Here is a 16,174-nt window from a genome sequence, read left to right as displayed (position 1 = left end):
ATATAGATATATTCAGACCCCGGGCTGTGTGTGTTCCCTGTGTGCTCTTAAGGGAAATTGTACTTGATGCAGAGAGGTCTGCTTCTGGAAATACTTAGTGTATCCATTTGTATTCCAAGTGCACATCCCTTTCCAGTGTCAGTGGTGAGGATTCAGGCTCCTTGTTTGGCTCAATGTGGGGACGACACATATTGGTGCCCATCACATATTGGTAGCAGTGGCAGGCGTCACATTCTGCACTATGTAATTTAGTTTACAGGTGTTCAGTGAGCTGTTCGTTATGCTTTACAAGTTGTGCTGTGCAGGTTAGTATTAGATGTAGTGAGTTATTGGGGTAACCATATGAAATGGAGATTGAACGGCCAAAAAACAAACTTACATATACCAAGTCTGAGATGAACATTTCCTGGAATGCTTCCTTTTCTCAGAGGTATGGTGATCTCAAATTTAGTATATATAAATTCGGGGGGGGGGGGCTGAGAAACACACACACACATTGGAGGGTGCATGGGAGTCTTGCCCCCCCCCCCCCAAAAAAAAAAAAGTTTAAAGGAGAAGAGAGATGTTTGCAAGTAGCTGTTCTTAGGGATTTTCATTTATTTATTTAAATATTTTTGGGGCATTTCTAAACTTGGCATTTTGAGCCAGTTTAAATTAAAGTTTTTACTACTTTTTCCAATATGTGTGCATGACATATGTGCTTACTGTTCTCAGATCAACAGTAACTTTCCATCAGATGTACAGTTTGTTCCCTCTTGGATCTTTTTTTTAAACATTGCTCAAATGCTACACCTGCTATATAAAGGGCATTCAGAGTAAACTGCTGCAGATGTGAAAGTATTCAGCATGTTTATGGTGCAGCTCTATTCACACTCTGTCTCCCCTTTGTTTGTAATGCTGCCACTGCAGCTTTGAGACAGTGGGATTTTTTGGAAGTAGTCTTCACACTTACTATTTTATAAATTTATTTCTTGCATGTATAAAAGTATTGTCAAGAACTGGAAAAACTTTGGGGCAAATGTACCCTTTAACCACATTTCAGGGATGCTATCTAAGTACTAAATGGGTGCACATGATCTAAATATGAGCAGTTGGTCTTCAAGAAAAAAATGTGAAAATGTGCTAAAGAAGTACTTTTTCTCCCCACTGAAGAGCCACTCTCTTGAAAATTGCATGTTACAGTTGGTGCTTGTGTGCTATATTTAACCTTTCAAGGGTTTGAGAGAAAGAGATAAGCTTTATACCCTCATTAGAGAGACAGGGTAAGGAAACCAGGTTCCAAATGTATTTAGCTAGTATGCATGTTACATTGTTTTAAGTCTGTTAACACAAAGGTGGTGACAATTGTGGCTGTCTTCTGCATTGCAGCTGTTTGATGATTTTGTTGGTGGCTACATTATTATATTCCATACATATATGCATGCATTCAGTACTAGGTAGTCTACATTGAGGGGCATGTTTTCCAGATTTTTTTAACTTGTGACCATCCTCCTTTTAAGTCGTTTCTTTTTTTGATTTTTCCTGCTCTTTAGAATCTGTTTAGTATTATGTTAAATTTCTACAGAACAATTCTGGGAAGTAAAAATGTCAATTTATATTTAAAAAAAAAAATTGAAAGGTAGGTCATCGGAGGTATGTGGAATGAAAATTGTGCCATATTATCTGCCTTATGTTCTTAATATTTTGTGGTAGTTTGTTATACAAGCCTTTTAGCAAGTTTAAGTTGCTTCCCTGTGCCCTTCTTGACTCATCATTTCTCCGGTGGTGGAACACCGCTATTGCCATCTGCAATGTACTTATTTGAATATTTGTCATTAAAATGGATGTTCTTTGGTACATGGTGATGGTAGATATTTATATTGGTGCTCCACTGGTTGACTAGTTGTATCCATGTATTTGCTGGTTGCAGCTTTTTTCCCCCTTCAGTTTTAATGTTAATCCTTTAACATTTCCAGCACTTTATGGAAGTCCGTTTTGGATAATACTGAGATGTGGGTTCTGGTGTTGGATGAACCAAAGGCATTTGACTTGATGTTTTGGATCTAGCAGATATGACATTTCGTCTGCCTGCTAGTAATTGTGGGGAAAGCTTTGGTGGTATATAGTCAAGTCTTCAACCACACTATGTCCAACAATAATGGTGAGTTTTTTTGCTGTTGCATAGTTCTTTGTAATAGGTATATTTGGCCAGTTCTGTAGATATGATCCAGATCTTGCTGTAGTACATTTTAGAGTGTATTAAAGTTGTCACTGAAAATTAGAATAATGTACATCCTCTTTTTTAGACTGTGGTTCCATCTATAGAAAATCAGAATACATCTGCATACAGTGAGACAAAGAGCTCAGGTCTTCACGAATATGAATGCAGTATGCATTCTCTTCCTAGAAGTACAGAACAGGATTCCCCTGCATTTGAAATTCTGCAGTCTGGACAGCAGATTATTAGTGGTAAGTAGAGTATTGTATGAGTTAACAAAGTGAGTAACCTTAATTTGGGGAAGCGTCTTGGTAGCAGAAAATCATAACTAAATTAGTTCCAGACTTTAGCTCCACAGATAGGTTAGCACTGATAGTAATATTTGGTAGAACCTTGGCTTCTATTTCAGCAACACTGGCATGTCTTCAGATCAGTTTTTCTCATTACTTTGCTGGTCACTTGGTGCAATGTTTTTGGCTGTGTGCATCATTGGTCTTTTGAGGCCCTATACTTAGCTGTTTTGCTTCATTGTAAAGATACTAGTTTCAGTGAGTGTCCCTCTAAAAGTAATGTCTTCTCTGTCAATGCTTTTAACAAATGTGCCCTTAAAGGATTCCATCTGTTTATTTAGGCCTAGTCTTGATTGCGATTCTTGTGAACGTTTTGAAAAGCTTAACAAAGCTACAAAGGAAAGAGAAAGTTTCTGAGCATAGAGAAGATCCCTAAAAACTTGTTGTTATCCATTTCAGCAGATGATACACCTTTGGTTGCTTCGTAAGAGATTCAGAAGTCGCTTTCAAAGGTGTACCAAGAGGGCCACTTGCATTGGTTTAGACTGTAAAACAAAACGCCAACACCTTTGAAGACTTCCCTTTTTGACCCAGAGTCTTACATGGTGTGAAACCTGTTACTGTCGGAAATCTTGTATTATTTAGAAAAAGTCACAAGGATATGTCACTGTTCTGGTGAAATATTTTCGGCAGTTAAGACATCCCTCTGGAAATAAGTTGCATTATCTAGGTATAGCCATTGGAGAGCAATTGCTCTAAAAAAAGATGTAAGCTATATAATGTTCTCAGGTTTTTGCCACTCAGGCTAAACCATAATTTCCTTTGATATTTCTCATTAGTCTGTTGCTGGATGTTCATAGTATTTCACTGTTGCAGTCCTTACAAAGGGTTATCTGGCTCCCGGTAACCCGCAGTTGGCCAGAATACCAAAGTCCTTGGTATATGACGTCGGATGCCTCTGGTCTAAGCCTGACATCAGAACGTCGGGTACAAATGCAGGCAGCCGACGCCATTTCCTCAGACTTTCTTGCAGCGGAGCCCGAAGCAGAAGCAATTCGCACGAGTGCCGGTCGGCCGATTACCTTCTTTTTGTATTCCAACTTCTATAGTTGAAGACATCCTCAGATAAGTACCCCATTGGGGACCCTTTTTTCTTGCTTTAACAAATGTCAGAGAAAGTTAATAACTGTCTTGCCTGTGGAAAACAGATTCTGCAGTGTGATTTTCATTCTTACTGTATTACTTATTTGGGCCTTGAGCATGACATCCCTAATTGCGATCTTTGTGCTTCTTTCAACCCACGTACCATACGCTGTAAGGCTAGGATTTTATATAAGCACTTCGGAGTTTGGCCTAAGTTCATCGGTATGGTGTCTTCTGCTCTCCCGACTTTGGATGTTCCTAAGAAGCTCAAGGATAAGGACCACAATAGGCTTAGGGTCAAATTAACAGACAACATCCCTGTTAAATTGGTTGTCGGTCCAGCGGTAGCCAGTGAGGTGCTTTCATTGCCCCTGCAGTCCGCGGATGTTCAGCAGCAGGCATCTGCAGAGGCCTTTTGAGTCCTCCATTCCGCATGCTTCTACCTCGTCTTCGGACCCATGCCAGTCGCTGCCTCTGATGGATCCAGAGCTGCTAAGCAGGTGCCAGCTTCTGAGGCCTCTTTTCTCTGCCTGGAGACCAGATCCAGACCAATGACCTCGGTTCACACTTCTGTGGTGGCTAGGCCTCCCGAGTCCCTCCGGCTTTCTGGCAGGCCTCCCAGCCAAAAATCTACTCCTAAGCAGGCGCCGGCCTCCCCTCCCCTCAAATGCCTCAGGCTCAGATGGTTAAGATGGCTAGTGATCTCTTGACTCTTATCAGGGGCTCTCAGCCACCTTCTTCTAAGAGGGCTAGGGAATTGTCCTCAGAAGTTTTGTCTGCCTCAGACTCAGAGGTTTCCAGCACCTCTGCTGATGAAGGACACACACAGCTTTTTTCTGGTTTTGAGGATTCTGATGCTGAAGACTCTGTCCCTTCTGCCTCCCCTCCTGAAGATTTTTCTTTTGGGGATGCTCTGAATACCCTTAGGGAGCATTTTAAATGGGAAAGTCAGGACTACCCTCAGTCTAAGAAGTGGATTAGGGAGCTCTTGGATTTGCTTCAGCATAAGCCTTTGGCTATCCCTCCGGTTTTGGAAGTTGTTGATGATGTTTTTATGGAGAATTCTTTGACTCCTAATCCTGTTCCTCCTGATCCCAGAAAGCCTGACAGGTATTATAGAGATGTTCATCGTGTTTCACTGTTGCAGTCATTACACTTGGGTTATCCTGCTGGCAGGCTACCCGCAGTCGGCAGTCATTACACTTGGGTTATCCTGCTGGCAGACTACCCGCAGTCGGCCCGAGTTCCAAAGTCTTGGTCCGGCGTCGGTTGCTGTCGCCTCTTCCCTCACGTCAGTGCGCCAGGGGTATAAAAGATGCAACCGACGCCATTTTCTTCAGTCTTTCTTGCCGTGCGGTGCCCAAAGCAAAAGCAGTTCGCAAGTGCCAGTCAGCCGACTCCTGAGATTTTCGAAATTGAGTTTCAGAACCGAAGTATTCAGTAAAGCTAAGTTCCCCGTTGGGGAAACGTTTTCTTGCTCCAGACCAATGTCAGTAAAAGTTAATAATTGTATTTCTTGTGGGAAGCAAATACCTCATAAGGACTTTCACTCTTACTGTATTCCTTGCCTAGGCCCTGGCCACGATGTTATCAGTTGTCGGCTTTGTGCTAGATTCAATAAATGCACTATTAAATGTCGGTTTGATTTTCCTTTACATTATTTTGGCCGAAGGTTTAATTACATAATGCCATCAGAACAACCGACAACCGGAATTTATAAAAACCACAAAGACAAAGAAAAGGGCAGGCATCCGAGGTCCAAAATCGATGACGAAGCCTCTTCTAGGCCAGTTGCCGGTTCGCCGGTTCTCAGTGAGGCGCTTTCGCAGCTCCTGACACCCGCTACCTCAGAGCCACAGGCCATATCCAACAGCCATGTGGAGACAGAGGCCTGTGGAAACTCAAGGTATTGGGCTAACGGAAACTATACCCTCAGATGGGTCCAGAGCCGCTGAGCAGGCATTGGCTTCTGAGGATGGTTTCAGACCTTCACAGCTTACAATTAAGCCCACATCAGCAGCCAAGACAAAGTCAAAAACACCATTAAAGACAAGGAAACAAGTACAGCATTCTCCTGAACAGTCATCCATGCCAAAGAAACAGATGCTTAAAATGGCCGAAGACCTAATTACTTTAATCAGGGGTTCCCATCCCCCTCCTGACAAAAGGCCTAGGCAAAACACTGACTATGATTCTTCTGACCAGGTTTCTATTTCCTCTGATTCCTCTTCTGATCAGGGATATTCTCTCCCTCCTATGAGGACTCTGATGCAGAAGAGTCTATACCTTCAGCCTCTCCGCCTGAGGATTATTCTTTTGGGGAAACCCTGTACACCATGAGGGAGCATTTCCATTGGGAGAGCCAGGATTATTTAGAATCCAAGAAAAGGCTCAGAGACTTTCTTTTATTGCCCCAGCACAGGCCCCTGGCTATTCCTCCTGTGCTTGATATTGTTGATGATGTTTTCTCTGAATCCAGTCTGACTCCTGATTCTTTACCCCCTACACCAGTCAAGTCAGACAGGTACTACAGGGTCCCTGACTCTCATAAATTTCTTTACAAAAACCCTGCTGCAGATCCAGAAACAATTTCTCAGGGTCCTAAAGGGGTTAAGGCTTCCACTGCTAAAAATCCTGTCCCCTCGGATAGGGATTCCAGAGCTCTGGACAGATGGGGGGAAAAAGTTTACACTTCTGCTACTTTAGCTGTAAGGGCTTTAAACTGCCAGTTTCACATGCTTAAATATCAGCAGTACCTCATGTCATTGTTAAAACAGAAAATGGTTTCAAACTCAGAAAGTCCTGCCAGTAAGGAAATGCAGGATTTATTGCATGCAGCTGAACAAGTGGGAAAGCATACTCTACAATGTGGTTTTGATTCATTAGAGGCTTCTTGTAGAGCCGCAGTTACAGGCTCTGTTATTCGAAGGCATGCTTGGTTGAAAGAACAAAGTTTACCTGACCATGTTAAAGTAAAAGTATTGGATGCTCCACTACAGCATGATACTTTCTTTGGTGTTAAGGCAGAACAGGTGTTAACAAAATTAATGCAGACAGTAAAGTATTTCTTACAAGTTCAACCACCTAGGTTCAGCAGAAACTAGCCTTTAAAAAATTGGTCCTTTCTGGTGTCAGACAGGCCACAAAGAGGCAGATACAGACGCCCAAGAGGCAGATCTCGGCCCCAAGGCTCCTACAGACCTAAACAATGGGGTGCTTCAGCACTGAAAGGAGGGGAAGACAAATCACAACCTTATAGGAAACAGTCCCAATGACTTCCCTCTACAGATGCCAAACACTTGACGGTTCCACCTTCACACTCTTCCAAAATCAAAAGGTATGCCCGACCTGCCACAAAACCAATGGGCAGAGGCGCAAAAACAAATTGCTGCTCTCATGGACATGGGAACTATTCAAAGAGTACCACAGCAAGAACAGGGGCAAGGATTTTACTCAAGGCTTTTCTATGTACCCAGAAAGGACAAAGCCTGGAGACCAATACAGGACCTGTCAATCCTAAATACTTTCCTGCATGTTCCAAAATTCAAAATGCTAACACTACAGCAGCTTCTACCCATACTGGGCAAGAAGGCTTGGCTAGTTACTTTGGACCTCAAGGAGGCATAACTTGCATGTCCCAATCAGACAATCTTGCAGAAGATACCTCAGATTCGTAGTAGGCTCAGTGCATTACCAATTCTCTGCACTGCCCTTTGGCTTATCTACTGCGCACAGGGTCTTCACAAAATTCCTGGCACCAGTAATTGCATTTTGCAGACAAAAAGGAATTCAAATATATCCCTACTTGGACGACTGCCTTATTCAAGCAGAGTGCAAGGACATTCTACTAAAGCATCTGGCGTTTGTAAAAAGATTACTAATTTGCCTAGGGTACACAGTAAACAAAAAGAAATCAAAATTAGTGCCCTCTCATGAGATAATATTCCTGGGTGCAAGCTTAAATACACCTGCCCAGATGGCTTATCTCACGCCAGACAAAGGCAACTGACTCATTACTTTCAACTTGATGGCAACAAACACCCAGCTCCCTGCAAGAAAAATTCTGCAGGCCCTGGGCTGCATGGCGTCCTGCATTCTACTAATTCCATATGCAAGACTGCATATGAGGAAACTACAATGGTATCTAAAAAGTGTTTGGACTCAACATTGTCACAGCCTGGAGACAATCATAACTTTAATTCCTTGCCTACAACAGGAGTTTCGATGGTGGTCCCAAGCCTGTCACCACAACAAGGGACAGCCTTTCACCTTACCCACAGCCAGACAGACAGTAACAATAGATGCATCGGATTATGCCTGGGGGGCACATATGACAGGAAAATGTATTCAGGGCACGTGGCCCAAGGAACAAATGCATCTTCACATTAATCAGAAAGAGGTGCTAGCTGTACAGAATGCCCTGACTGCTTTCAAGGACCTACTACATCCAGGACAACTACTACTAAAGACGGACAATACCACAGTTATGTGGTAGATAAACAAGCAAGGGAGCACACATTCCTACCCCCTATGCAGGCAAGCCATGACTTTGTGGAACACAGCACTGACCTATCAAGTACATCTGCAGGCACAATTCCTGTCCGGAACAAAAAATACACTGGCAGACGAACTAAGCAGAAATTGCATGGACCCTCACGAATGGAAACTAAATCCACAGGTGTTCAGCATGATAACAAGAAAATGGGGACGCCCAGACATAGATCTTTTTGCCTCCCCTCACAATTGCCAACTACAGAAATTCTGCACAAGAACTTATCACTCTCAAGCATGGAAAGTGGATGCTCTGTCATTCAGCTGGAAAGCCCTGAGAGTCTATGCCTCTTCTTACCAAGGTGCTCCTAAAAGTCAGACAAGAAAGGCTAAAAATTATCCTGATTGCCCCAGACTGGCCACGCCAGCACTGGTACCCAATCCTAAAGAGCTTGTCTCAAGGCCCTGCTTGGCCTTTACCTCAAAATCCTCATCTTCTGACTCAACAAAACAATCAGATTTTGCACAGTCAACTCAGAAACTTAAATCTGGCAGCATGGCAGATAATGTAGCCACTCAGACTGCACCTCTCTCTAAAGCTCTTATGGATGTCATTTTAGAAGCCAGGAGGCCCAGCACTAGGAAATCTTATGCAGAAAAATGGAAGAGATTCTGTGCTTGGAACCAGGCACAAGGGCTCGAACCACTTGTTCCAAATATACCTCAGATTTTACAATACCTAACTGAGATGCTCGACAAAGGCTTATCTTTCTCATCAATTAAAATCCATGCCTCTGGCATTTCAGCTCATTACAATACGGAACCTCCTTCTTTTTCACACTAAGACGCGTACTAAGACAGTACCTCATAGGGGCAAAAAACATAAGACCCCCCAAGGAGAGCACCAGTACCAACTTGGGATCTCAATTTTGTTTTAGAAAAACTCACACTGCCTCCTTTTGAACCAGCCAGCACAGCTGATATAAAATTCTTATCATGGAAAACTGCTCTGCTCCTAGCAATAAGTTCAGCAAGAAGAGTCTCAGAGTTACAGGCATTAATGGCTGTGGAACCTTTCATCATTTTTCACCAGGACAGGGTTTCTCTTAGGACAAACCCAACATTCATGCCAAAAGTAGTTTCCAATGTGGCCCTGAACCAAACCATTCATTTACCAACTTTCTACCCAAGTCCCCGGAATAAAGGGGAGAGACTTCTGCACGCTTTGGATATACACAGACAGCTACGATTCTACTTGGACAAAACAAAAGCTTTCAGAAAAACTGAGCAACTGTTTGTAGCCTATGCTGCAGGATCACAAGAAAAACCTATCACAAAGCAGACAATTTCAAAATGGATAGGGCACTGCATCCGCTTCTGTTATGCACAACATGGCAAATCAGTGCCTAAGGACATTAGGCCACATTCTATCAGTGCAGCAGCCACTTCAGCAGCCTTTCTCAGAGGAGTACCAACCAAAGACATTTTAGAAGCTGCAACCTGGAGCTCAGTGCACACTTTCACCAAGCACTACACTTACCTCTCTACTCTAAATCCAGAGCAGGCTTTGCCACTGCAGCCCTGCAGGGCCTGGTAGCCTCTCCAAATCCAATTTAGACCCAGCCGCCCAACCTCAGCTTTGGGATTCAACCCAAGTGTAATGACTGCAAAAGTGAAACACAATGAACATAGTACAGTTGTGTACCTACCATAAATGTAGATGTTCGAGTGTATTCACTGTTGCAGTCCAGGTTACCCACCCACCATCCCCCTTTTCATTGCTGGGACTTTTCTGTACTTCTCAACTCTATACAACCTATGTGGTGTATTTGCTTGTAGATGAAGGAAATGTTTATTATTTGTACATGCATGCTTTTTGGCATAATTTTATTTTTCCATCCTTCCTATCTGGGGGCACCTGACATCTGGGGCAAGACAAACTGAAGAATATGGCGTCGATTGCATCTTTTATACCCCTGGCGCACTGACGTCAGGGAAGAGGCGACAGCAACCGACGCTGGACCAAGACTTTGGAACTTGGGCTGACTGCGGGTAGCCTGCTAGGAGGATAACCCAAGTGTAATGACTGCAACAGTGAATACACTCGAACATCTACATTTATGGTAGGTACACAACTGTACTTTCCTGATTCTCATCAGTTCCTTTTCAAGAATCCTACTGCTGACCCAGAGATTATTACTGAGGGCCCTAATGGTGTTAAAGCCATGGTTGCTAAAAATTCTGTTCCTTCTGACGGAATCTAGGGCCTTGGATAGGTGGGGTAAAAAGGTTTATACTTCTTCCACCCTGGCTATTAGGTCTGTTAATTGTCTTTTTCATATGCTTAAGTATCAGCAGCATACTTTGGAGGCCATTAAAGCTAAAATTGCTGGTGTTCCTTCCCTGATGGAGAGTAAGGACATGCAAGACTTATTGAATTCTGCCACTCTTGTTAGTAAACATTCTCTACATTGTGCTTTTGACACTTTGGAGGCTTCTTGCAGACCAGCGGCCACTGGTTCTGTTATTAGAAGACATGCTTGGCTCAGGGAGCAGCCCCTTTCTGAACCTGTAAAATCTAAATTACTGGATGTGCAGTTGCACAAGGACAATCTTTTTGGAAATAAAGCAGAAGAGGTGTTGAAGAAGTTGGAAAATAAGGCTAAATCCATGCAAACTGTTAAGGATTTTCTGCAAGTTCAGCCTTCTCGTTTTAGCAGGCATTACCCTTCTAAGAATTGGACTTTTCCTGACCCTAATAAACAGGGTCACACTAGGTCTAGGGGTTACAGGTCTTCCAGGGGACAGACTTCCACCCCTCAAAAGCTAAACACTGTCAGGCTTCATCTTCAAAATCAGGGCATTCTAAGCAGACTTCCCAAAGCAAACATTCTCAGTGACTCAGGCCTTCCCCTGCTTACCCCTGCGGGCCCAGGGTTTCCTTTGGGGGGAAGGTTAGCCATTTTTGGAGATGTCTAGCACACTATCACGGACGATAAATGGGTGCTAAAAATAGTATCCCAAGGCTACAGATTCTCCTTTCCACACCTTCCCGGTCCTCCAAGGATACCCAGATATTCCCCCTCTTCAAAGGGCAGAAGCAGAAAAACAAGCTTCTTCCTTGCTAACTCTGAGAGTAATAGAGCCAGTTCCTGCACTACAGATAGGCCAGGGTTTTTATTCAAGACTTTTCCTGGTCCCCAAAAAAGGGGGCACCTGGCACCCTTTTCTGGATTTGTCCATTCTAAGCACTTTTCTGGTGATTCCCAAGTTCAAAATGCTCACTCTTCAGCAGTTGCTGCCAATGCTGGCCAAGGATTCCTGGCTGATTACTTTGGATCTAAAAGAAGCTTACTTGCACATCCCAATAAGGGAAAGCTGCAGGCAGTTCCTTCAATTCAGGACGAGGAACAGGCACTTCCAGTTCTTTGCACTGCCCTTTGGCTTATCTACTGCTCCCAGAGTTTTCACAAAATGCCTGGCTCCAGTCATTGCCTTTTGTAGGCAAAGATAGATTCACATTTACCCTTACTTGGATGATTGGATTTGGACTTTGTAAAGAACCTTTTCAACTCTTTGGGCTACACAATCAACGAAAAGATGTAAAAATTGGTACCCACCAGGGAGATTGTATTCCTGGGAGTGAGTCTGAACACAGCCACCCAGATGGTATCCCTCCCTCAAGAGAAAACAGATGGATCTTTCGAATTACTTCAAGAATTTGGCAAGCATGACCCAGCACTCTGCAATTCCTGGGATTCATGTATTCTGATGATTCCATATGCCAGACTGCATATGAGGAAAATACAATGGTACCTCAAAAACCTTTGGTGTCAACACACACAGATTTAGACTTGATTTTTCCTCTGACTCCCTGCCTGCAGACGGAGTTCCTTTGGTGGGCAACAGCCTGTGCACAGAACAAAGGCCTACCTTTCCGTCCTCCTCCTGCCAGCCAGACTCTCACCACAGATGCCTCGGACTACCCCTGGGGAGCACATCTAGAGGGCAGATGCATTCAGGGAACTTGGAGCTATCAACAAGTTCATTTGCACATAATCTGAAGGAATTGATGGCAGTTCGGCAGGTCCTGATGGCTTTCAAGCATCTTCTCTCTCCTGGTACTCTTCTAGTTAGGACAGCCAACACTACAATTGTGGTACATCAACAAGCAGGGAGGGACTCATTCTTAACCCCTGTGCAAACAAAGCATGAGACTATGGTCCATGGTAGCTTCTGTGGGCATTCGTCTGATAGCCCAGTTTCTTCCAGGAAGGCTGAACACCTTGGCAAGACCGGTTGAGCAGGCAAGTCCTGGATCTTCGCTAGTGGCAATTAAACAAGACCATCTTCTATCGCATCATTTAGCGTTGGGGCACTCCCCAGGTGGATCTCTTCATATCTGACCATCCATCTTCTTCCAGCCTTTTGCACCAGAGATCATCACTACAAAGCTTGGAAAGTGGATGGTCTGTCCTTCCCGTGGACACAGCTATCGATCTATGCATTCCCTCCTCTGCTTCTTCTTCCCAGAGTGCTGTTAAAGATCTGGGAAGGAAAACCAAGGGCCATCATCATAGCTCCGGACTGGCCCAGGCAGCACTGGTATCCACTTCTTCACAGTCTCTCCCAGTCTCAGCATTGGCATCTTCCGCTGATACCAGATCTCTTGGTTCAGGAGGGGGGGGGGGGGATTCTGCATCCTCATCTTCAGACTCTGCATTTGACAGCCTGGCTCATAATTTAAACCGTTCTCAACAGGTAGTTGAGGTCCTTCGTGAGGCCAGGAGGCCTAGTGCTAGGAAATCTTATGCAGATAAGTGGAAAAGATTCTCCATTTGGATGCAGACTAGAGGAGAAGACCCATCTCAACCTACTTGTCCTCTAATTCTTGATTATCTAGCAGGCTTGCTTAATGGCGGACTTTCCTTCTTTTCTATCAAGATTTATGCTTTAGCTATTTCTGCTCATTGTTCCTTTGAACAACCCATTTTCTCTCATCCTTTGATGAAACAGTTCTTCAGGGGAGTTAGCAATTTAAAGCCTCCCAGAAGGGCACCTACTCCTGCTTGGGATCTTAATTTTGTTCTTGAGAAACTTACTCTGCCTCCCTTTGAACTTGCTGCCTCAGCAGATTTGAAGTTTCTCTCCTGGAAAACTGCATTTCTTTTGGCCATTACTTCAGCTAGAAGAGTGTCTGAGCTGCAGGCCTTAATGGCAGTAGAGCCTTTTATCACTTTCCATGTGGATCGGATTTCTCTTCGGACTAATCCCGCTTTTATGCTTAAGGCGGTTTCCAGCCTGAGTCTTAACCAGTCTATCCACCAACCTACCTTCTTTCCTAATCCTCAGAATAGAGGAGAAAGGTTGCTGCATTCACTGGATGTGCATAGATAACTTAGATTTTACCTGGACAGGACTAAACCTTTTTAAAAGTCAGATCAGTTGTTGGTCAGTTTTGCTGCTGGAGTTCAGGGCAAAGCTATTTCTAAACAGACTATTTCTAAGTGGATTGCTCATTATATTCACTTTTGTTACTTACAGCATGGCAAGGTTCCTCCTCAGGGTATTAGGACCCATTCTACTAGAGCTACTTCTACCTCAGCAGCTTTTCTAAGAGGTGTACCTACTAAGGACATCCGGGAAGCAGCTACCTTGGACTTCTGTCCACACTTTCACTAAACATTACAATTTGCCCTTGTTTTCTAAGTCCAGGGCTGGTTTTGCAACTGCAGTGTTGCAGGACATTCTTACCAAGCCTTAATCAGTGGTGTTCCTCCTCCCTTTTGGTGTTTTCCTGTGCTTTGGGAATCAACCCATTTGTAAGGACTACAGCAGTGAAACACGATGAACAAGTTCATTTGCACATAATCTGAAGGAATTGATGGCAGTTCAGCAGGTCCTGATGGCTTTCAAGCATCTTCTCTCTCCTGGTACTCTTCTAGTTAGGACAGCCAACACTACAAGCATCAAAGGATGAGAGAAAATGGGTTGCTCAAAGGAACAATGAGCAGAAATAGCTAAAGCATAAATCTTGATAGAAAAGAAGGAAAGTCCGCCATTAAGCAAGCCTGCTAGATAATCAATCTTTTCCACTTATCTGCATAAGATTTCCTAGCACTAGGCCTCCTGGCCTGACGAAGGACCTCAACTACCTGTTGAGAACGGTTTAAATTATGGGCCTGACGTATAAAGCCATGTCCAACCCGGAATTAATGGACATGCTGCACCTCAGAAAATCCAAATCCCATCGAGCTACGCGCTCGAGAGACTTGAACCTCAGCACTGAAATAAATAGGACATGCTGGAGGGACAGATTCATAACCCAGAGGCTCCCTTCACTCTGGAATAAAATCCCAGTCCAGGTTAGGCAGAGTCCCTCATTGACTCTCTTCAAGAGGAATCTTGATGAGTGGATGGGAGATCGTAGGTTTACCCCGGGTATCACTTCTGTGTCACTGTTAGACAGAGGCACAGTATACTAACCTCGAAAAAGGGCATAGCAAAATAAATTTAAAATGGGTGGCGAAAGCCAAACACATTCTGGCTAGGCTTATAAATGCCCTAGGGCAGATAGTTTAGTATGAACCTATGAACATAGTACAGTTATGTACACTTACCATAAATGTAGATGTTCAAGTGTATTCACTTTTGCAGTCCTGCCCCCCCCCCCTCCATCCCCTCTCTTTTCCTAGGGCACAGGCTGGATTTTTTCTTTTCTTGGTCTTACCTTTTTGGGGGCTTCTGACAGTTAAGGCAAGAAAAACTGAGGAAATGGTGCCGGCTGCCTGCCTTTGTACCCGACGTTCTGACGTCAGGCTTAGACCGGAGGACTTTGGTATTCTGGCCGACTGCGGGCTACCGGGAACCGGATAACCCTTTGTAAGGACTGCAACAGTGAATACACTCGAACATCTACATTTATGGTAAGTGTACACAACTATACTTTTTGACTTCTGCTCAGCTGTGTTATTTATATATTTTAAAATGTAAGTGTACTTTATCTTTAAGTGAATTTGCTAATGACATTCCATGTGAAAGTTACCAGCATATGTTGTTGTGACCATCAGATCTCTTTGAAAGGTATTTACCTAAAGTGTTTGTTTTGTTAGAGGAAGAACACAATATTAGTTCTTGTTTTCCATTGTGGTACTTAATACTTTTTATCCAGGAAATCTAGAAACATTTAGATGTTCTTCATTCCACATTGCTGCAGTCCTAACCATTGGGTAGTCCGCTGTCCAGTCGGCCCGAATACCAAAGTATATGGCTGACGTCGGTCAAAGCGCATTAGACTGACGTCAGTACGTCAGGGTACTAATGCGCATGACCGACGCCATATCTTCAGTCTTTTTTGCCGCATGGTCCGATGCAGAAGCAGTTCTTGCGAGTGCAGGTTGGCGTTCTGAAATTTTTCCGAAGTCGGAGTTTCAGACCGAATCAAAGTTGGCTAAGTACCCCGTTGGGGAGCATTTTGGTTTTTTCTTGCCTCAGTATTTAACCGGATGTCAGAAAAAGTGAATAACTGTATTTCTTGTGGGAAACAGATACCTCATAGGGATTACCATACTCTGTGTATACCTTGTTTAGGGCCTGAGCACGACGTTGTTGGTTGCCGCTCTTGTGCTAGATTTAATAAACGCACTATTAAGAGAAGGTTAGACTGTGCCAGGTTAGTGTTTAGGTTCTTTTAGGCCTAGAACAGGGAGTTCACCTGCTCAGACTTCTGGTGAGGGCAGGGGTCAGTCCTTTCGTAAACAGACCCAATGACCTGCCTTTTCAGCTGCCAGTAGATTCTCGTCTGGCAGCTCCTTTGGGAGGAAGACTGTCTCTTTTCAAAGAAAATTGGGATTTAATTACTCAAGACAGATGGGTGTTGGATATCATTCACCACGGTTACAGGTTTTATTTCCATACATTGCCCCCTTTCAAGGGCATGCCAGAAGTTCCTCCTACACAAAGGAAAGAGGCTCACAAGCAAATTTCTCTGTTACTCCAAATAGGGGCCATTCAGCCAGTCCCTGTATCAGAAAGGGGCCTAGGATTTTATTCT

General features: G+C 43.8%; 1 protein-coding gene across 1 annotated transcript in view; it reads left to right on the top strand.

The window, feature by feature from the left end:
• The window catches only part of LOC122802137 (centrosomal protein of 295 kDa-like), a 1,720,043-nt gene that overhangs the window by 1,392,961 nt on the left and 310,908 nt on the right, over positions 1–16,174 (top strand). The window contains exon 13 of the mRNA XM_044071818.1: positions 2,286–2,448. Coding sequence (XP_043927753.1) covers positions 2,286–2,448 — 163 coding nt within the window. The remainder of the gene's footprint in view (positions 1–2,285; positions 2,449–16,174) is intronic.

Source organism: Protopterus annectens, chromosome 5.part0, assembly GCF_019279795.1.
Source record: "Protopterus annectens isolate FY-2018-M chromosome 5.part0, PAN1.0, whole genome shotgun sequence".
NCBI lineage: Eukaryota > Metazoa > Chordata > Ceratodontiformes > Protopteridae > Protopterus > Protopterus annectens.
This window is presented reverse-complemented; position numbering and strand designations above follow the sequence as displayed.